The 22,702-nt window shown below is 38.0% G+C and overlaps 2 protein-coding genes across 2 annotated transcripts; both read right to left on the bottom strand.

Moving 5' to 3' along the window:
- Window positions 1–1,635: 1,635 nt before the first annotated feature.
- LOC101173945 (melanopsin-A) lies at window positions 1,636–13,092 on the bottom strand. The gene is made up of 9 exons (XM_023958407.1): window positions 12,114–13,092; window positions 10,317–10,450; window positions 10,032–10,235; window positions 9,646–9,817; window positions 9,419–9,580; window positions 6,720–6,827; window positions 6,425–6,596; window positions 3,914–4,060; window positions 1,636–2,615 (listed from the first exon to the last, which is right to left on the bottom strand). The coding sequence occupies exons 1-9, from the start codon at window positions 12,275–12,277 to the stop codon at window positions 2,208–2,210; spliced, it is 1,671 nt and encodes a 556-aa protein (XP_023814175.1). The 5' UTR covers window positions 12,278–13,092; the 3' UTR covers window positions 1,636–2,207.
- A 4,401-nt stretch (window positions 13,093–17,493) lies between these two features.
- LOC101170847 (putative defense protein 3) lies at window positions 17,494–18,823 on the bottom strand. The gene is made up of 5 exons (XM_004072250.4): window positions 18,583–18,823; window positions 18,098–18,210; window positions 17,918–18,027; window positions 17,754–17,818; window positions 17,494–17,672 (listed from the first exon to the last, which is right to left on the bottom strand). Exons 1-5 carry the CDS (start codon window positions 18,773–18,775, stop codon window positions 17,563–17,565), a joined length of 591 nt encoding a protein of 196 aa, XP_004072298.1. The 5' UTR covers window positions 18,776–18,823; the 3' UTR covers window positions 17,494–17,562.
- Between the last annotated feature and the right edge of the window lie 3,879 nt (window positions 18,824–22,702).

Genomic DNA, 22,702 nt, shown 5'->3' with positions numbered 1-22,702 from the left:
AACCACCTGTATATGGACTCCTAAGGTCAAGATGGACAAACATATGTGGAGATAGTCAAGATAGATCTGTCTGTTCAGTTGATATCATTGGGGAAATAATAATAAAAAAATTGCTGTTTTTTCTTTTCTTTTCCACCAACGTTACAAAAGACAAGAAGAAAAACAAACTATTTTATTGACTTCTTTTTTTGACAAAAACATTTCTTTTGAAGTAGCCACAAAAATGACAAAACAGTATTCAGATATAGATGTACAATGTAAAGAAATACATAAAGCAGCAAAAGTTGTAAAGATTTTCCACATTCAAAACAGTGTTCTGTCTACATTAAACATTAAAAAATGTTTCACATAAAAGAACATGTGCAGTTTTAGCAATTTGTTGAAATCTTTTGGAGGATGCTGAGTTGGCGTTCTAAGTTTTGACAAATACATGTTTCCAACATGAGCAAATTTACTGCCAAAATACTTACAAAGTTCAAGACTTGGATCCTTATTTACCTTTATTTCATGGAGTCTTACAGGTCTAAGGAAGTTAGAATGTCCTTTCTGGGAACATCCATGAACAGAAGGTGGACTTGAGTGAAACAAAGATCTCTTTTTAGGTGTGAAGGAAACCTGTGCAAATTCACATTAAAGACAAATCAAAAATCCCATATTTGTTAATTACATATCCTCAAACAAGCTTCAGTTTTATTTATTTCACTACTGTTAATGCATTTTAGCCAGAATTTTGCGCATAAATTTAACAAATTAAATCAAATTAAAAAACTTTTACTGTACTTTTTGGACCATCTAGCAGATTTAAAATCTGTGAGTTTTTCTAATAACTGACAGTCCACTTTATAATCCAGTGTGCCTTAAGTATGAATTCCGGTTGTGTTCACTGACCTCAACATGTTCTGTGGAACATAGCGGTCAAAAATCTGTAAAATGTTCGACTTTGGTAAATTACAAAGCTGCACAGCTTAATTGGACTGTTGGAGCGTTATGGATAGTTTAGTCAGGAGCCTGGTGAAGTGAAACCTACTATGCTGCAACTGTGAACAAGTTGTATAAAGTTTGACCCATCTAAATATTTTGTTTTCCTGTATAGTCCAAAAAATACCCTACTTCTTAAATTTAAAATACAGTTTTTTTTTTCTTTAACCAAAGAAGGGGTCATAGGAAGGGTCATAGGGTCATATGTGGCTCTAGAGCCTCAGGTTGCAGACCCCTCAGTGTTTGCTAAGAATGCTAATAATCTATGTCTAAAAACAGCAGTGATAGGCTCCACCATTACAACTCCAGCTTAAAACGTGTTTTTTAATGTAAATTTGCAAAATAATTAAATTCAATTTTAATATTTTATGCATAGTTTTTAAAACATGCAGATAATATCATAAGAACACCACTGCTTGTCTCTCTTTTTTTGCTGTCAGCCACAAAGCACCTGCTGCAAAACACATCAAAGCGGTGAGCAACACAAATCATGAAATGTACTTAACTCCTTCTCAGACTGTCACCAGTGTAAGTCTTGCAATATAAATAGCCTCCTCTTTTCATTACACTGCTGCATCATTGCCAATGGAAAGTTGAGAGTGCTGCATTCTACAGAGTGCTAGTAGAAGACAAAAACAGTGTCTACACTATATCCACTTACAACTTAATATCATTACTGTTCTTTATTTTTTAAGAGGATGACAAATGAATACAGAACTTAAACTTTTGTGACAGATCCTTTTCATCAGCTCCCATTTCTTCTGTTATTTAACACTGTCTTGAGGGGAATCATTTAGCTTTAAGAATAATTACAGATTAGGTATCCACATTGATTACAGGGTTGTATTGCAAATTAGAACAGTCTTTTATTAAACTCCCTTGTAGAAAATCAAAGTTTCACTAGATAGTTGCACACAAAAAATATTTCACTTCAAGTTTGGCAACACAAACTGCTGTTAGGACTTTTCAAGGATCAGCAAAAAGCTTGCAGAAACCCCCCCTTCCGCCTTAATTTGTCCAGGTGCCAACTCTGATAGGCACTGCACATCATGCCTGCATTTAATTTGTTCTTGTATTTACTGTAACTTTTCTGTACTCTTACGTGACCTTACAAACAAACTTAAGGATGAGTCCGAACCTGCTAAGTCCTGACAAACAGAAGATCTCTTGTCCCTTGTCCACAACTTCATTAAAACAAACACGTTTCTTGTTGTCGGGAGTCCAGTGGCTCAAGAGAGTAGTTTCACTGCCTCAAAAACTTCTGATGAGAAGTTCAGGCTAACAAAAAGGTTGTTTTCCATTGATTCAAAGCTGTCTTCTGATGGAATGCTGTCATAGTTGATGAGGCTGCTCTCACTAGTGGGGCTAATGACGATAATCCGTGGAACACCCTGAGGTGACCTGGGGGCACTGGATGGTATTTTTTCTTGATGCAGTGAATCAGCGGAGTCACTTATGCAGTTTTTGAGCCTGGCGACAGTGCGGCTTTTCTCCTCGTGAGTTCCGGGAATCTCGCTGATTAGATTCTTGCTGCACCTTTTTGTAGAAAGAAGCAAGGGGAGAGTGGCGATAGTCAAAGAGTTGGAAACCAGTTCATGGTTCAAGTCGCTCAGTGGGTCACCAAGGGTAGATGGATGCTGGTAATGTGAAGAAAACACACACAAAATCATATAGAAAAAAAAGTGAAAACATTAGAAATGTGTAAATATATTTTGTGTATTTCTCATTTTATTTTAAAATTAGAATATGCTTTTCGTCACTACTGCAGCTGTTTTCATTAGGTTTCTTGTACATTTTCAATAAATCCCTGAATTAAAATAAAGAGTAGTAAAAGCCAAAGCTCTTTATTGTAGCATGAAATTAAAATTGCTGGACTGAACTGTCACGCAGAGTGACATCTGCCACAAGGACGACAGAAGTGAGTGACAACTGCTCATTGATCTGCCACTGAGGCAGCAATGGATAATGTAAGACGGGAGGAAAAAAAGTGAGAAAAAGAAAGAGAAGAATGGAAAACATAGTTTTCACATTGTCTTTGTGTTGGGTGCTGATATCAAAATGTTCTTCTTCTCTGGCTGGGTGCCTCATGTAGTCTCAGATAAATGAGGGTTGGAGTTTATGCTCATAATTCCTGATTACTGGTAAGTTTTTTTTTTTTTTTTTATTGCCTGGCTAAAATAAAACAAAGCTGTTCTGTATTACTGATGGAAGTGACAGAAGCTGTTAGCAAAACACCCCTCACGCAGCACAAGGCAGGCTCATTTATGTAATATCTTTCATTTAGTGACCAAACGTAAAGATTTTAAGATTTTAAGATTTTTATTAAACGTTTTGAGAAAAACTCTTAAATTTAGAAAAAAGAAATGGGAAAATATAAAAAATAAAAACAATGGAAAAAAACTGAGTTGTTGGCTGAGCACAAAATTTTAGTTGTTAATATGTGAGTTGTCATTTTTTTTTACTTTATTTTATTTTCACTTTATTTTCAATTCATTTTTTAATCTCTTGGTTTAATATATTTTTCATAAACCTCTAATAAAACAAACTGAAGGTTCACAGGCCAAATTTGAAACCTTCAACAGGACTTTTCTAAAACGCACATATTATTTAAACAATTAAGCCCTTATTCCAAAAGCTAACTTGGGTTTTTTATACATATATATTTAATACACTTTTTTTCAAAGGAACCATAATATCACAAAATCAAAATGGAGAATTCTCTGAACTAGTTTGGTCTACCTTCAGAAAAAAAAGTGATTTCACCAGATGGATATGACATCCATAATATTTACAGAAATTCCTTATACAACCATTAGGATCACTTAACTAGAAATCCTCAATGTCATTAACATAGGGCCCTCACATTTGGAGCTAAAAATGTCACTGAATATTGTTTTTTGTTTAGTTTTTATTGTTTAACAGTTTCAGTTCTTACCTTCTCTGTTGTATAGGTGTTTATCTTTTTCCACTCAGGTTGCCTCTTACAGGATCTTTCTCTGCAAGACCCTCTGTACGATGACATCACCCTGAAAGAATTGCTGGATTTTCTACTCACAGCTTCCATCTGCACATCCTTTAGTTCCTGAAGGAAAGAGAAGAAATACTGTGAAAGTTTAATGAAATGGGTTCCCAGAAAGGACAAATATCTTGTTGAAATAATTTATTTTCATGCCAAATATTCAATTTGTTTTTTTAATTTAGAGGATAACCGGATCTAGCTGAGATTTTTTATAAAGATGAACCCTCTAATTTCAACTGTGCTGTATTACATCAGGAAGATTTACCTCACTTCTAGCTATGCTGGATTGTTACCTCACTCCACACACCATTTTTAATTAGGCCTTTACTTTAAAACAAACAGCTCCAAAGTTTGCCTTCTTCTCAGCCAATCACAATCATAGACAGTTCTCCGTCCCTCCTCCACCCTGCTCTCCACCTGGAGCGTTGCCTTGTCATAGTCTGGGGCCTCATTTATAAACGTTGCGTACGCACAAAAGAAGGCGTACGCCACTCTCTACGCAATAGTTGAGATTTATAAAAAGCAAACTTGACGGGAAAATGTGCGGTCCTCCACGCAAGCTCTGACCCAGGCGTACGCACAAAAACGGGTGAAATGAGAAACGGCGACACCGTCGGCAGATGGAAGAAACACGTGAAAGTGACAATCCTGCCTCTCAGAAATAACATGAAGACTTCACAAAGCAAGTCTTACAATTAACAGCCTACACAAACACCCGTTTGATCGATCAGCAGTGAAACAAACAAAACAATCAAACGAAAATTACAACAGAAATTCAAATGAACACTTATTTGGAAAAAGAAAAGTGAAATATGTTCTGCAATATTGGCATGTTGTGCAATTCATCCTCATAAATAATATAGTTAACAGAACGAAATAATGTACAAAACTGATATTCTCGTCAGTGTGTCCGTCTGGCGGAGCAGACAAAGGTGTGGGCGTGCGGACGGACGGATGGACGGACGTACTAATTATCCACTGGGGAAAGTTGTTTTCATATTAAAACATTTCTTCATAAGCTATGGAATTATGGTATACATGCATATGCCTTTAGTTTGTTTTATTTTTGATAAAACAATGTATGGCGTATGTCTCAACCATTCAGAAAGCAACAAGAAATTACATTTGCGCTGATCAATTTCCCATTTCCACGTGGATTATTACCGACATATGTAGCTTGTCAGATGTAATTAAATGGAGGGAAATAAAATGCCCCATCACAATGCGTAATGACGCACAATGGCTGATCTTACGCTCTTAGAAGATGTGGCAAATGGAAGAATTCGGAGTGAACGCATCTTTAGACAGCAAGAAGACTTGCTGGCAAATGAGGACGAGTGGCTTATGAGCCGGTTCTGACTTCCTCCAGCCGTCCTGTTGGACCTCTGCGGGCTTTTGGGCCCGGCGTTACAGAGGAGCACTCGGAGGAACCACGCGTGTCACCCGGTGCATCTGGCGCTCCGGCCCCCCCGGCGCATGCATCTGGCGCTCCGGTGTGTCCCCCCCCCCCCCCCCCCGCCATAAATGCTGTAGCCTCACAACCTCGAATGGTTGTGAGGCTACAGCATTTATGGCGTCCGCCACCGTTTGCCGCTCACGTGCCTTTTTGGCATTAGTAATGTCCACACTGTGCCCTCCAAACAACACTTTTACTCCTTTTTTCCACCTCGCCAACGATAACTTTTACTTCACATTGAGTGAAGTTACGTTTTTTTGATTTCCTCTCGGTGTTTGGCATGGTTCCGCAATCAATGAATATTCATTTGTGGGCGTTTCACGGACTATTTATGGGCAACTATGGGCGTGTCATGAAGCCGCAAAAAGCTGCGCTGCATTTAGAATCGGTTGTGATTTATTAAGGGAAAGATGCGTAGGATGTGCGTGTGCACGGTTTTATAAATCCGAATATTTCTTTGCGTACGCACGTCCCATGTTTCATCCGTACGCCATTTCTGACGCAAATCCTACGCAAAGCTTTATAAATGAGGCCCCTGGTGTTTATTCCACTAGTTGCAGGGCTAAAGCCCAAACACACTAGGAACAATTTCGGATCATCAATTAACCTATGAAGCATGTTTTTGGATTGTGGGAGGAAGCCGAAAAACCAAGAGAAAACCCAGACATGCATGCAAATTCTACACAAAAAGGACCCAGCCTGGATTTGAACCACTGCACTGCCATGCAGCACCCAAACTGAAACATGAGGCTCTAATTTCTACAAAGAAATTATTCGGAAAGTGTCAGTGTCACAACCTAATGGATGTAAACAGTACAATAAACATACTGTACATTTGTGAGGGCCAGTATCTATGTAACTTGATGGAGAATCTGGCTACAGATTCCAAAGTGGTTTTACAGCCACAGCTGTAGCACAAGCACATACCTCAATAGTAACATTTAAATAAAGACCAATTTATGATCATTTACCATATCGGCGCGACTTGGCAAAGTGTTGATAAAGTGACTTCTTGAGACTGAAGACTGTCTGCTGATGATGGAGTCCCTGAAAGAGGACTCACTGAAGGAGTAGGAGGTGCATTCTTTTGGAGGATTAGGAGACAGGAACCTCAGACAAGAAACTTTCTCTGCCAAGGTCATCCTGTTTGGATGCAGAATGGAGGAATAGTTTTAGCCAAACCTTTTCATCAATCAGATTGTTGCAATACGGTTACATAAGAAAACCGGAAAATAAAGCAGAAGAAATCAACAAAAGAAGTTTCACCTGTATTTGTTGTGTATGATAGCATATATGATGGGGTTGTAGATGGTGGAGGCTTTAGCTATGACCGCAGGGACTGCTTTAGAGTACGGCGACAGGATGTCGGCATGACTAGGCGAGAGTATAAAAAACATCAGAATTTCCCTCAATTTAGTAATAAAGTTTTATTTTGATCTGTGATTGTTTACTGTTGTGTGAGAAATAACCATGGAGACTAAAAGGTAAACTTCCCTCTGGCAGTTGATGTCCATTTTGTAACGAAAAAGCGTTTATGATCAAGGATTAACATGTGCCAGATGCTAAAAAGAGCTGGCTAAGCCTGTCATGTTTGCCCATGTGTGAATGTGTTTTCCGTGCAAATGTGTGTGAGCATCTAAGCCCACCTAACCCTAAAACATGAGCAGGAGAAGTCATTTCACCGTTTCATAACTCATCAGTTGCATCAGTGAAGTGGTTTGGTGAATTCTTTGGTAAGATGAGGACAAATGAGCAACTTTACCATCTGTTGTAACTAATTTTGGGTATCTGACCTTTGCGGATGCAAAGGTCCGATTTATATATTTAGGCAGCTGAATGAAAAGCAGCACACAGACGCTGGTCTGCAGCAATTACTTTACTTAAAGGAAAGGAATCATTTTTGGTTACTAAACAGTTTGGAGGTTAATGGCTCTAGAACTAAGCCTTTCTTTTGAAGGTGACAGAAAATGTGAATGAAAAATTTGTGTTGAATGGGTGTTTTTTTTTTTTTTACAACAGAACTAGCTTCAGTCACAGAGGCACTATTAGTGTAAAACAGATTCTAGAAATGAAACTATTCCTTTACTTTTTTACTATTTTTTTAAAGAGTAATCACAATATCTTGCAAAAGGATTATGACTAAATGGATAGTTAGTTTTCTCTGATCATATCCTGGGCTGACAATATGTGTTTCACACTCGCCATTCTAAGTGTGGGTCTCAGCCCAGTGGATTCACACAAAAATGAAATGGTTCAGTATTTTCACTTGTATACGACAATTGGACTGAGCGACGCCTAACCCCTTGGGTTCCAAACAGGAAGTACTCGCTTGCTCCAAGAGGCCAAAATTTCAGAGATGTCTATTGAGAAATAAACAGCTATTACTCAGTCATTATATATGTCAGAATAACAATTCTTGCTCTACTACCCTTTTTTAGCATGATCTTGCTAATCTGTCTGTGAAGATTCTTGGTCATCCAGGTCTTGAGAAAATGAAAAGTTCTAAAAAATACAACTAGACAAAATGTGTGGTTTGAAGACATTTTGCCTCTCATCTGAGCAGCTTCTTCAGTTCTGTCCAACTGGTGTTGAGCAAGAGATATATATCCTCATTGCTGGAGTTTCCTTCCTTTCATGGCCAACAAAGTCCCCTTCAGACCGAGTCGTTGACCCCTAAGCCGCTAGTTTCATTAACTGTCCTGGGTAACCCCTGGATGATGATGGCTTTTGTCATACTGAGTATGGTTGTGCAGTGATTTTAGTGCAGGATTGTAAATGGATAAAAGATGCACTGAGTCCACCCCCTCAATTCAATGAGGGAATTTTTATTTTTACAAAGATGGCTTCCTTGACTTCTCTCTCAAACCAGCGATGTTCCCAGGAGAGGATCTGGACCTTAATGTCCTCGAAGGAACGTCCTTTGTCTTTTAAGTGAGGGCGGACGGCTGACTCTGGTCCACTGGAATTGGACTGTCTGTGTTGGCTCACGCCATAAACGCAAAATGTTTTTTTCTGTATAAAACTGATACCTTGGTAAAATTATGTGGTGCCTGCTGGCCCCCATCAAACTTTCAAAACGTTTGATTGACAGGTTTCGGATCAATCACTGCTTACTGACGACATGAGGCTTCAACACAGCTGTATCTATATTGCAAAAAATAGCAACTGAATTGACTTAATTGTGTTGGAGCGAAAGTAAGCATTTTCTATGGATGATGTCACACTTCCTAGGTCCAGTTCTCATATACAGTCAATGGTTCAAAACCTGGAAAAGTTGGTTCCAGTCTGGTAATAACTGAAAAATGTGCCTCTTCCTTAAGTATTTTGTTAAAAGTAACTCAGTTAAAATAAGGTTAACCTGAAGCCAAAAACTTAAAGTGACTTTTATTTTTGGTTTGTTCTTCATAGCTGGAAATAAATTCAGGTGTCAAGGGATTGAAGGAAAATGTCCCTCTTTACTTCCACATAAATTTGTGTCAAAGTGGGTTGTTTTACCAGAAAGTAACAAGGTTCGGAGACGGCAAAAAGATGACAGAACCAAAACCTCACCTGAAGAAGACTTTTTCCTCTTTTTAAAAAAATGTTGGCTCTTCTTCACAAATTGTGGTCACCAAAAAAATTATTCAAGCTAAAGACATTCCTGTAGATAAAAGAGCAGATGTTCCTACATTTTTTTCAACAGGTCATTCTGTATTTCTCCTCTAAGAGATCCACACTTTTCCCATGATTTCATCATGTTGCCTTTGAACTCTTCATAGAATAATATATAAAATATTTTCTGCTTTAGGTAATTTTTTGGAATTAATCTCAGGGCATCCACCTTTTTCTTTTTTTCCTCATAAAATTGGCAATTTGTTTTTAACCATCAACATGTTAAACATGCACTTTACCTAAAAAGTACATTTAATAAGAATTCAAGTCAGAAACATACACGAGACAAATAGAAGAAGAAAAAAGTCTCTTACCCAGCCCAGGAAATGAGTGTGACACAGGCGTATGGAGACCAGGACAGAACGTAGACCACAATGACAACAAAGGCAATCTTTGCCAGTTTCCATTCACTCCTAATGGTCTTTTGTTGAATCACAGTAGATTTTCTCACCTGAGTTCCAAGACGTTCCACCGCCCTGCAGGTGAAGCGGAATGCAGTGAGAACTGTACTTCATAAAAATGTGATGCAAAATCCCAGTACCTGGTGGTCTTTCTTATTGACAGGAACATTCGGAGATAGCAGTAAAGAATAATTCCCAGTGGAATAAAGAAAACAAAACAGCACAACATCATTGTGTAGCTTCTATTAGCTGGCGTGTAGGTAACATAATCCCATGTGCAGGATGTCATCAGGCCCTCAGGGATGTAAGAGCCTGAAAGAGTTGGAGAGAAAATGCATAAATGTCTATGATGGTAATGCAATTTAGTGCAAATGTAAGAAGTCTTTTGGAAGTAGGATTAAATATGATGCAGTGTGAGAATATAAATAACATTTAAAGACAGAGAAAAGCAGTAAAGACTTTCAGTTAGCTTTGGTTCTGTGTTCAGAGAGCACCACGCTAATGTCTTCAGTTTGAGAGAACTTACTCCAGCCAACCAGAGGAGCCAGACTCCAAGCCAAGGAATAAAACCAGACCAAGAAAATTGCAAGAGTTGTTTTTCTTTTTGAGCTCCAGTGGATAGTCTGCAGGGGCTTGGTAATAACCAGATACCGTTCGACTGAGATGGCCAGCAGGTTTATCATGGAAGAAATGCCAAACAGGGCTCCGCAGAATGCATAAACTTTACATCCTACAAGAAAAGCCACTCAGTTAGACAATGTACAGTTCGATATAACATAACACATTCTGATTGAATGAAAAAAAAAAGTACCTGTCTCCCCAAACATCCATTCCCTGTAGAGGCAATTTATGAAAAAGATAGGAGACTGTGTGAAAGCCATGAGGAAATCACTGATGGCCAAGTTCATGATGAAATAGTTTGGCAGGTTGCGAAGCTTCTTGTTGCTGCAAAAACACACAAAAGAGTAACACATGTAGCACTAAGTACAAACATATTGTACAGTAATGTTGTCAATGACAAACTATTATTCATGAGAAGGTTAAATGTTTTCAGGATTTTTACAATCAACAAATCAATGGTTTCAATTTTAGTTCTTTGATAAACTTCACTACTTATGTTTTATTCTTTTGAAATTGTACAAAAAAGATAAATGTTGAGGCAGCTGGAACATTTTTGAACATTCAGCTTCACAAAATAATATGAATTGACTCTAACCTTTGACCCAACATTATATCCGTGATGGTGCCACATTGCACATTTCTATTTGAAATACTTTTATACATAAACTGTTCTTATATGGAATTTTGCTGAGAAAAATCTTCTAAATGCACATGTTTTGGCAGGTTTGTATGGCTTTGAGCAGTGCATTTATTTCCATGAAAAGTGCAATAGCATGTCCTTCAATTTGCAGAACTGGGTATTTGCTGTGTTGTGTTGTAATTTGCTCCCCAAAACAAGCAACACTTAATGGCCAAAGCCTAAAATACTCACTGTGTACCATGCACTGACATATCTGAAAAGAATCTCAGTCATTAGTGTCATTTTAAAATGAGAATATGTAACTAAAAAATAATAAAACCATTAAAATGTCAACATTATAATATACTTTACTTTATAAGGAACACTAAAGATTAAACATTTCAACTTATGTCACCTGAAAATATATGAAACTTTTTTCTGGTCAAATTATACCAAATGATGAGATATTGTTTCACGTTTCTATGCCGTCCCAGCATTCTCTCTGTGAAACTGATTGATTAAATGTGAGCCCATCAGATCACTCGCCCCGTCTGCGTGATTGTATGCTTCTGAGTGTTTATTTCTAAATGAATGTTCTTGGAACTCGTAACACTGAACTCGATTTATCAGGACATCAAGCTCAACAGCCCATGTAATCTGTCCACAGTGATGGGCAGATGGAATATGAGGGCTTCTGACAATTTCCACCACACACACACACACGCACACACACACACACACACACACTCATATGTATGTGTGCTGACCCACTTTTCTTTGAGCATTTCATGTCAGGAGCACAAAGAGAAGTCACAGCTTCTTTAAACTGCATTACAGAGAAAACATCAACACCATTTATGGTTTTACAAAAAGTTTTTCATGAAAAGAGATTATTTTCAGAATATTAGTTCAAATCCTCAGTTCATTTGAGCTGAATCATATATGGGATTTTAACCGCTCAGTGCTGTTATGAAACCATTAAAATGGTTTTGGTTAAATGTGCAAGCATTAGCATGTTTTCTACCTAAAAATCACCGTACCACAACAGCAGAATAAACAAAAATGTCTTTGCTACTTAATAAACTGCATTTTTTTTTCAAGTATTTGTGAAATAATCATTTTTACCAAATGTTCTTCAACTATTTAGAACTTGTGGGATTTGAATTTGAAAGATAATTTTCAAAAAGAGGGGAAAAACTCACAGTGAAAGCATCAACACTGAGAGTTTGTTCTCAGTTGCATTCATCTATGCATAATAATTAGTCACTAAATGATTATTACACTTGTGTGCTCCTCAGTGTGAGAACAACTTGCATGAAACTAAAGCAAATTAAAATAATGGTGACAGTAAAAGTAACTGAAACTCACCTGTAGAAGGCAAACATAACCAGAGCATTCCCAGTGATGCCGAGTGCCCCAATGACAAATACAAACATAGCGACAATGTAGTGAGCATGGTCAGGTACATTAACCTTGCTGAGCAAACTGCCCTGTGTGCTCTCTGGATCCATGCTCTCAGTCGACCACCTCATCCAAACATCTTGGCAAGACTTCCAATCAGGCCGATTGTAAAATGTCTTTCAAATCCTTATCCACTTCTTTTTGCTTGAATTGACGTTCCATCTTTGTGGCATTTTGAGGAGATGATGCAGCGACACATGTTGCCGTGAGCTGCCAGCCATGTTAAACTTGCAATTGTACAGATTCATTTCCAACGAGCTTCATTCTTCCCATTTTATTCCAGAAGAACTAAGCACTTAATCTGGCAAACCAGGTCAAATGTAAGATGTCAAGTCCATCTTTTGAGGATTTTTGTGCTGGAAGGATGTATGGTGACTTTCTTTTCCTTTTTCCGCAGTTTTCTAAAGTAATATTCTCAGCCTCACATTGTCCTTCAGTGTGTTTCTTTCTCTCACTTTGGCCCAGAAAGGCTGAGAAATTAGAAGAATTTCCGTAGAGAACACTTGTGAACAATAGTTTGCGGTCGTTCAGATAACCAAATAACTTATAAATTTTTTAACATAAATCAAAACTGCCTTATTTATTCTTTAGTATCCTGAGGTATCCAATGCAAAATGATGTTCACGCAATCTGCAAAAATGTGTCATCCACTTTGTCGTTCTCCTATGGTCGGAGGTTTAAAAACTGGTCTTCCACCTGTAGTCCTTCAGCATTTCCTGTCTCCATCCAGTGCGTGCCTTCATCCTCTTCACTCGTGATGCCACCAATCCCCTTGACTGCCTTTTGTTTGGACTTTTTAAGCTGTGTGAGCATCTCTCTCCCAGTTCCCTGTTACTTTGTGTTGCAGCTCACACATTCGCTCTGCCTTTCTCCAATCTGTTTGCTGCCCAGCCCCTACCCACTCGTCATGCAAAATGGCTCAGCATTGAGCTCTAACCCTTTAACTACCAAACTCTTACATAACAGACATAGTGTTCACTGTGAGTATTAACCCCACTTAAGCTCAGAAGGCCAGCCACTGAAAACCAAACATGGGCTGAGCAACACATCAAGTTGAATCTGGGCAGTCTGCAAATTCATCACAGTCACAAGTATTGGGAGTCCTCTAAATGCATGAATGGAGTTGTATACTGTATGTTGCATAAAATGTAAGTATTGTCATCTGACGTGTCATCTCGCTCACCGTCTATATGAGGATTTTAATTTACTCGGCTGCTGTGAGAGTAAATCCGCTGCCCACTCCTTGATTGATTCACCATAGCTCTGATTCTTCAGGCACTCACCATGATACCCCATGCCTAACTATGTCTCTGATAATTTTGGCTTAAGAAACATTTTTCATTTTCAAGGGGTGCTAAACCTGTTTAAAGACTCTTCCAGTTGTGTATTTTAGCTAAAATTTTAAAGTTATTATAGAATTTTGGATGTGTCTTGAAATTTGTATTCTCACAACTGTCAGCAGGGTTTAAGTCACAGGAGCACGCTGTCAGATTTTTCCTTTTTATGGTGCTGATCGAGGAAGATAAGACGAAGACAAGGAATGCAGAGCTCAGACAAAGATGTCAACTAAGCCCCTCCAGGAAGGGATAGATAGTTTTAATCTGAACACAGTCCATCCATGAGGAAAAGTTTTTGATCTGTGCTCAGCTCAAAATTAATTGATACTAACCTTGAATGTGTATCATTTGAGTGCGGTCCCAGTTAGGCAAGTATTTGTGTGAATTCATGCATCCCTCAATGTGTACAGGCTCACCCATAGGAGTTAACAGGTCGACAGATGTTTTCAAGGATTAATATTGTCAGTCTTGTTAAATCCAATCACAGCTGTGGTTTTTTAGGTCTTTATGTCAGTGCAGCTGGGAAATATGGATCAAGATAATCTGGTTCCACATGGCATAAGGAAAATAATATTTTTTTTTCAGCAGACATCCCCAAATCTGACTAAATCTACCTGGAGATAATTTTGGGACATGTTCCTGGTCCTATCCATCCTGGTCACTCCCAAAGTAAATATCAGCATCTTCATCTCTGCCACCTCCAGCTCTACTCCCTGTCTTTTCCTCAGTGCCACTGTTTCCAGACCAAACAATTTGGCTGCTCTCACCACAGTTTTGTTCACCTTTCCTTTTATTTAAGCAGAAACTCTTCTATCATACGTCGCACCTGACCCATTTCTCCACCCCTTTCAAATCTGCCTGCACCTGTTCTTCACTTAACTGTTGACCCTGAATATTTAAAATCCTCCACCTTCTTTTTCTCATCTCCCTATAGCCTCACTCTTCCACTTGGGTACCTCTCGTTCAAGCACATGTACTCCTCCTTGCTGTGGTTAACCTTAATGCATCTCCTTTCCAGGGCAAACCTCCACCTCTGCAGTTTCTCCTCCACCTATTCCCTGCGTTCGCTACAAATTACAATATCGTCTGCATACATCATAGATCATGGTGATTCCTGTCTTCACAATTTAAGAGGATAACAAAACAAATTCAACTAATTGTATTTGTTCACCAGTCATTGAAATTGAATCTGACTGCTGTAACACTTTGTTTGTTACATTGATGCAGAGTAGTTTGTAGATTTTATTCCCTGAAACAACTTAAATGATTTCTTAAGTGAACATGCACAGGTAGTTAGATTATTTGCAGTCTGGTGGCTAATTCAATGTGGCTTCTGTTTCACTGCATTTGCACAACTGACCTTGGTGGAAAACACATTAGCAGTGTGAGGTGCACATGAGCTGGAAAGTGAAAGTCAGCGTTCCATGACTCATTTACTATTGATTTAGCTGGTTGCATTGGTGACCATTGCTTAAGCTTCAATCCCTGTTGAATATGCTAGCTTTTAGCATGCAATGGAAAGAGACTAATTATAATTGAGTGATGCAGATTGCCTGGCTGGAGATGCAACCTCGGGCACATGGGTCACTTTAAGATCAATAATTCAACAACAAAAGGCCATAAAAAAAGCAACGTTTACATTTAAAGCATCTGAATTCATCACAAGGGATGTATTGGTTCATATTTACTAATTCAAACTAATTTTTCTATTCCATTTAAGTCAGGTGACTTTTAGAAAGAGCAATCATCCTAACGAAGTGATTGTCTTTTTTCATATCTGTTTTAATATCAGTAAGAAAAATGAACATGTGCAAGCATTGAATGTGTAAGCATTTCTCGTATTCATGCTTTTTTGTTTGAGCTTCATTTTGACAGTCTTTACCTTTCAAGATCCTCCTATTACATTAAAATCTGCCTTTCTCCTGCTTAGTGGTTTGGACGGTGGGTAGATTTAATTTTGCAATTGTATCAAGTTTAGGACCATGCAGATGAAAACAGAGCTAGTGAAATCATTTTGAAATGAATTCAGAGAAAAAGCCGGCTTATATTGTTGAAGTATTTTGTGGCTTCAGCTTTAGAACAGATTGATGATGAAGGGAATTTTAGATCTTCTATATACAGTGTGTGATAAATTTCTTAAGCCTCTTTGTTCTGTCTGTCCAACATCAGAGCAGAAATCTGGGTTACATATCAAACCATGTGGAAGAATCAGGTCATAACATGCTCTCCAATAAAATTGAATGAAATTCAGTCAATACCAAACCGCCATTTAGCGTTCGGCCTCTGTAGCTCATGCAGATCTCAGTTTTTCTTCATTTGTTCATTTTTTCTCGTGGTCTATCCCCGCTTCTTGCTTTTTCTGTTTTTTTATCAGAAAAAAACGGATTAATTTGATTGCCAGAAATGGGAATTTCAACTATTTTAGTAAAACTAGTAAAACTAGTATCACCCACTTTTTGAGCCAAAAGAAAGGATACATGGACAAGAAAAGAAATGGATGTGATATTTACCTTTTTACTCACACTTGGTGGTTGTTGTAGCTTTGGTTGGTGGGATTGTTTTAGTCACAATGTTCTATATCCAGCCTAAATAATGAAAGTTTATCAAGCAGAACTTTTGTTTCAAAGATTTATCAAATGATTAGTCAACCTAACTGTTCAAATAAGAATAAATTAAATATACTCTTTACAAACGTTATTATTATGATTTGAAAAAGAAATGTGACAAAAAAATAACCTGTGGAGTTAAGTAAAGTGGAACAGGCCTAAAAACTAGTTCTTTTATGACAACATCATCCCATTCTGTATCACCAATTTTAAAAATCACTAAAGTCACATTTATAAATTACAAAATAATCCACTGTATTTTATCAAGTTAAAACAAAAATGATTGTAGTAAACGGAAGAAACATGTCTAGTGCACAAACATCCATTATTATTAAATAAAAACTAACTTCCTTTACAGTATTTTCATGATATGGAGATGTTTTAAGTGAAATCATTTGGACACTCAAGGAAAGTTATTTTTATAAATACTTTCTTTTTATCTTTACTCAGAAGGTGTTTATGCACCAAATCTCATCCTGTTCAGGGTCTCGGGGTTTCCTGAGCCTAATGCTCAAGGGTAAAGGCGGGGCACATCCTGGACATTTCACTAATCTGTTGCAAGGTCACACAACAGCTCTCATATTCACTCCTAAAGGGCTATTTTATTATCCCAATTTATCCACATAGCATGATTACATATTTTATCATCACGTATTTTATTATACTTTTATACGTATCATGCATTTTAGTATACTTTTACACTTCTTGATTATGGATTCACTTGGTTCTTTAAAGACATGAACATTCTGTGAAGTACGTGCTTAAATCTGTATCTGCTTTTTGTCTGTGATGAAGGAATAAGTCTCATTCGTACCAGGAACGGCTGGTCCCTTAACTTCTTGCTTGTAAGGATGAACACAGACCCATTGTAAGCCATGACTTTGATTTACACCTGTCAGGTAATAAAACCTGCTTCCCGTGAGGGGGACCTCAGAGCAGTGCAGATCACAGCAGAAGCGAAGCACTTTTTCTGCGGACGCCACTGGCTCTCCCTTTTTGCAAAAAGGTTTGAAAATACATGCAGACTTGTGTGATTTTTTTCCTTTTTCCCATTTGCACATCTGGTTTTTGATATCCTTAACCATCCGAACCTGGGAAGACCCCACGCGGCCACAACACCAGTTATGCATTTTTGGAGGGACGAAGCTTGAGTGTTCCATGCATGCATGCATGGGGAAAACATGCAAGCTCCACACAGATAGGACTCAGATTTGAACCTTCTCAAAGTGAGGCGGGAGTGCTGACCTATACACCACCATTTCACAAAAAAAGGGGTCAAGAAAACACCACAACTCTTGAAAGAGGGTTTGAAAGTGCATAAAGGAAACTGAAACACAGACAAAAGAGTATTTATTTATTTATTTTATTCATTTTTAAAAGGGGTGAACACAGAATGGCAAAGATGATTCTTATTTAACCCAGAAGCTGTAACACCAAAAAGCATGTCGCAAAGAGAAGGAAAGATTTCTGTTCAGCCATTGTGGTACTTGCATCCGTAGCCAGACCAAGGCCAGCTGTTGTTCCTGTCAAGCAAAGAACAAACAGAATAAGTTTATTTTTTTTTTATCCTTCTTTGCACACTGACTGTGTTGTTCTGTACGTACCACGAGTCAGGGTGGCGGACCTCACATTTATCCAGTAAACTGTGCGCTGCTGTGCGATTGTAGCACTGAAAAATGAAACCAACTGGCTTCAGCATTGTGTCCAAAATGCAAGGGTTTTTAAACAACAATGTGAATTTTTAAAGGAAAATCTGCAATGTGCTCACACAAAGTAAACAGGGCTCGTAATACTTGGTGGTACCCAGTTATACACAGTGCTGTTTCCCTTCACGTTGGTGTTGGCATGAGTCACGGCACCTTGAGGATTCCCTGTGCACTAAGAGGAAAATACGTATGTGTCTCTCTCATCTCCTCCTGTTCATGAGTGGCTAATGTGCAACACGTACCTGAAGGAATTTTGTGTCGGGAGGAGGAAGACTCCAGCTCCCCAGGGCATTCGTGCTGCCATCTGTCCGGGCTTCAAGGAGAACCCCCCTGTAGTCCGGTCCTTTAATGGTCACTATGGGGAAATACAAAAGGCATTATCTTATGTTTCTCTGATAAGTGTGCCTTAAAAGCTGCCTTAAGATTTAGAATTACTTCTCACATTGAAATGGCTTATGATATCAAAAGTAGGTCTAAATTACTTGGAAGCACTTAGAAAGATATACATCTTCAGTTCATATCCATGAATGAACAAAAGCAACAAAAATATTACTATCAAACATTTACTTTTATTCATTTCCATGAACAGTTTTGAGTTTCAATTAAGTCCTGTTCAGTTCTGCGGTGGATAAAAGTCATTTTTTGACAAATTCATATTTTTAACTGACTTTATCAAAGATACGAAGGTTTGACATGACAAAACATAAGTAAAACAAGATTATCTTACCTGTTATAGGCTTGCCTGCTTCAAAAGTTCTACTGTTGGTCAGAAGGGAGTAGGGAGCTGGTGAAGGCTGAGGCAACACTCCTACATGCCGGGGTAACATATCCTCACAGGCACCTGTGGGAGCACCGTTGGGGTACCCCTGGACAGCGTGGAAAACTTGTAGGATAACATACGGAAGGAGTAACATCTTCATCAGACTGAGCTTTGAAAACTACTGTGGAACTGAGCCCTATGGCGAACCTTTAAGAAAAACTGGTGCTGAGTCACATACCCAGATCATTAGCATTTTCTCTGGTATAATGCCCATGACCACAAATACGTTTTGAACACTCTCATGATTCTTAAATTTGATATTTAGGCATTTTACGGGAAAACAAAGGCCACTTTCAACTTTTCTATGAGTGAAACCCCTAAAAAGGAGAGATCAAAAGCCAGATACCACTGGTAAAATTAAATTTATTTGCAAATGGAGAAACATTTTGTTGATACAGAGCTTCACAACTTGTGTTTTTACTTTTTTATAATTTTTGGAAACTTTCGAACACATCTTCTATCCTTCGGTTAAAAGGCCTGTTTTTTGCAATCTGGATTGTGACTTAATGGTCTTTTTACTGAAAGATAAAGACGTAAAAGCAGTCACATGATCAAAAATTTGCAAAGTTATAAAACCTCATTTACCAAAGGGTGATAGAAAACTTCAATTCAGTCTGGGTTTGTCATTTAATTTTTATTGCTTAAGTTTTGTTTCATATTTGTATCATAAGATAACCTGCTTAGAGATGAAAACAGTGAAAAATGTAAGTTTTTAAGTGTTCCAGTGCAGAAAAAAGCAGTCTAGGATTGCAGCTTTTTCATAAAAATGCTGGAACCTCAAATTCATCCCACATATCAGTGTAATCTGTGAGAAAATACTGGTGGACTGCCATTTGCTAATACACTGGTTTCCTGCTAAAGAGAAACGCGTCACCTTCAGTCACAGACATTAGTTAAGTCACACTAAAACATTATTCTCTGCATGTTTACTGAAGCATTGATTTGCCCTGGGGGTGCACAGTCAGTCAGCTGAGTAAAGCCTCAGATGAAGAGGATACTGAGAAGACACAAGTCATGCATCATCAAAGACTTTCTAGTATTAGTTTATTTGATTTTTTCAAATAATTTTATAACCTATTTACAGTTTATTATCAGACGTGCTAAGAAGTATTGTATAAAGTAATACGTCAACAGCAAAGGGTCTATTCACATCACGAAGCAAAAATTAAACAGAAATTGTTAAAGGTAACAGATCTCCTTGCAAAGATGTAATAACTTTTTATTATTATTGTCTATCTATTTCCTTTATATAAAAAGCAGAAATCTTTTGACAAAAAAAGTCACTGTCCACTGTCAGTAAGATGAACACAACATAGATAAAAAGAGGAGATGAGAGTCAAACATATGTTTTTCCTTGCTATTACAGGTCAACCAATTAGATGTGCCTGCTGTAACAGCAGCGAGATAAGGTCATCATGTTCCTGACAAATGTAATGAGTCTCAATATGGTTGTTCAGTTCATATGTGTGTCACGAGTGGGAAAATAGATTGAGGTTGCGTAACCATGTTATTAAAGCATTAATAAAGAGGGAAGGACAACACTAAATGGTTGGATAAAATACTATATTAAAAAACAAATTGATCTTTATAAATAATAGTTGTCACAAGTTCATTAATGATTACAGATTCAGATGAATCCTCCCTTGATAATTAGTTACATTTTAATTTGAAAAAAGACAGATTTCAGCCTCGTAGGTTTGATTTTAAATTGTTTTTGTTACACAGAGAAAATTTCTGATTATTTGCAATAAGTTTTACATAGTTAATAGTTTTTTATTGGTCTGGATCGAGTCCTGAACCTTGTGTTTGGTCTGTATTCAGACGGCATCAAGTGGACCTTCCTGTTTCAAACCAAAGCTTGTAAAGAGAGGAGCTTCTGTGTCCGTCTTGGACGTGCAGAATCCCGTAGAGCAACTTTCACATGTGGCGTACCTCAGGGCTCTGTTCTGGGGCCTCTCCTTTTTTCATTGTACCTGCTTCCACTTGGGTCTATTCTCCGCGAACACGGGATTTCATTCCACCTCTATGCTGATGACAGTCAGATATACATACCGTTAAAACAGGAAGAAGCATATTCTGCTCACCAGTTATTAACATTAAGACATGGATGTCATGTAACTTCTTGCACTTAAACCAGGAAAAAACAGAGGTTCTGCTATTTGGTCCAAGTGACGTCTCTAAGGCACATGTCGACTTAGGCGTTTTATATGATCACCTGAAACAGACAGCAGCAAGTCTAGGTGTGAAACTGGATAGCAATTTAACTTTTAATGCTCATATCAACTCAGTGGTGAAATCCAGTTTTTTTCACCTGAGACAACTGGCCAAGGTTAAACCTCTCCTCTCTCGCCATGACTTTGAGATTTTAATCCATGCTTTTATTTCAACATGTTTGGACTACTGTAATGCTCTCTATGTTGGGCTTTCCCAGAAATTACTTGCTCGTTTGCAGTTAGTCCAAAATGCTGCTGCCCGTCTTCTAACTGGTACACGGAAACAAGAACATATCACTCCCATTTTAGCATCTCTTCATTGGCTCCCAGTTCGCTTACGCATTGATTTTAAAATTCTCCTATTTGTTTTTAAAAGTCTCCATGGACTCGCTCCAAAATATCTGTCTGACCTGATTCAGGTGTACACTCCTCCCCGCTCCCTTAGGTCAACAAATCAGACACAGCTGGTCGTCTCGAAGACCAGGAGAAAACTGAGAGGTGACCGAGCCTTCTCGGTCTTCGGACCAAAAATCTGGAACGAATTGCCCCTGTACCTCAGACAGATAGACTCACTTAGCATTTTTAAATCTGCTCTTAAAACATATTTTTTCACTTTGGCTTTTAACTGAGTTGGAATCCGGACCTATTTTATGTGTTGTATGCTTTATATTTTCATGTGCTTTTATTAATTTTTGTGTTGTTCAGCACTTTGGTGAACCTTGTTCTGTTTAAAGTGCTTTATAAATAAAGTTGAGTTGAGTTGAGTTGAGTTGAGTTGAGTTGAGTTGAGTTGAGTTGAGTTGAGTAAACAAAACCACTTGAGTAAAGATCTCTTCAGTCATTGGCCAAAAGTGAAAAGGGCAAAGCAAAGCAACTAGAGGCAGAAACCATGGAAGTCTTGCTCTTTGCAATCCTTGTTGGGATATTTGACTCATTCAAACTTCATATTTTCACTGACCACTTTTGAATGCCTGTATCAATGTCAGATACAACACTTTTTACATTCTACTTTTCTATGGCGCAATTAAGCTGTAAGGCAGTCACTGAAGAGCCGACAGCTATGAAGGTATGCTGATGAGTGTTAATGACCTAAACAATGTCAGAATGTGTGTCACATTAAAAGGGGTTGTAATGAGACTGCATTCATTCGACCACATTTCAATGAGTTGCTGTGTCTCATCATTGCTCCACGCTTTCCTACTCTGATTACATTCCGTAATGCCCGACCACGGTGGCCATCTTGGTCCAGTTGTTCCGCTCTGAGCACGGAGCTTGTTCAGACGGAGAAAACCCGGAGCAAACCGGGTCTCAGTCCGATTGGAAACGAAACCAAGACCACCTCCAAAGATGGGTAAGAGAGTGCTTCCTGGTCCTGGAACCAGTACGGATGTTTTCAGGCTGAAAATTTCTTCTGGATTTTCGAGGGAAATGAACTCTGGTTCACTTTAAACTAACCAAATTTGTCCAGTCTGAATACACCCTTAGACCATGGCAGACCCATTCTGACTTCTGTCTTCAAAGATTGAGTGTGTATTAACCTACAGCTATAAAAGTACCTATCAGAAACATTCAAGAAAATTTTGAACAATTGCATTCTAATGTTTTAAACTGTACTAAAAGTATTCAATGTAAAAACACAAATGGCTTCTGAATTCTGTTATACTATATTAATTATGCTATACCAATACTCATTCTCAGATACATTTAATGTCATTATGGTGCATTTTAACAGAGTTTTATTTCATTTACATACTTTTTATACTCATAGCTAAACTTGTTTTTGTTTTTCTTTATTGTTGTAAATTATATTTTGT

This window comes from Oryzias latipes, chromosome 9, assembly GCF_002234675.1.
Source record: "Oryzias latipes chromosome 9, ASM223467v1".
Taxonomy (NCBI): domain Eukaryota; kingdom Metazoa; phylum Chordata; class Actinopteri; order Beloniformes; family Adrianichthyidae; genus Oryzias; species Oryzias latipes.
This window is presented reverse-complemented; position numbering and strand designations above follow the sequence as displayed.

Coding starts and splice junctions, on each gene's coding strand:
- LOC101173945 (XM_023958407.1), bottom strand. CDS start 12,277: ATGAGGTGGTCGACTGAGAGCATGGATCCAGAGAGCACACAGGGCAGT. Junction 10,236..10,316: donor ATGGATGTTTGGGGAGACAG/GTACTTTTTTTT, acceptor CTTTTCTTGTAG/GATGTAAAGTTTATGCATTC. Junction 9,581..9,645: donor TCAATAAGAAAGACCACCAG/GTACTGGGATTT, acceptor CTTCACCTGCAG/GGCGGTGGAACGTCTTGGAA.
- LOC101170847 (XM_004072250.4), bottom strand. CDS start 18,775: ATGAAGATGTTACTCCTTCCGTATGTTATCCTACAAGTTTTCCACGCT. Junction 18,211..18,582: donor AGCAGGCAAGCCTATAACAG/GTAAGATAATCT, acceptor ATTTCCCCATAG/TGACCATTAAAGGACCGGAC. Junction 18,028..18,097: donor CCGACACAAAATTCCTTCAG/GTACGTGTTGCA, acceptor TTTTCCTCTTAG/TGCACAGGGAATCCTCAAGG.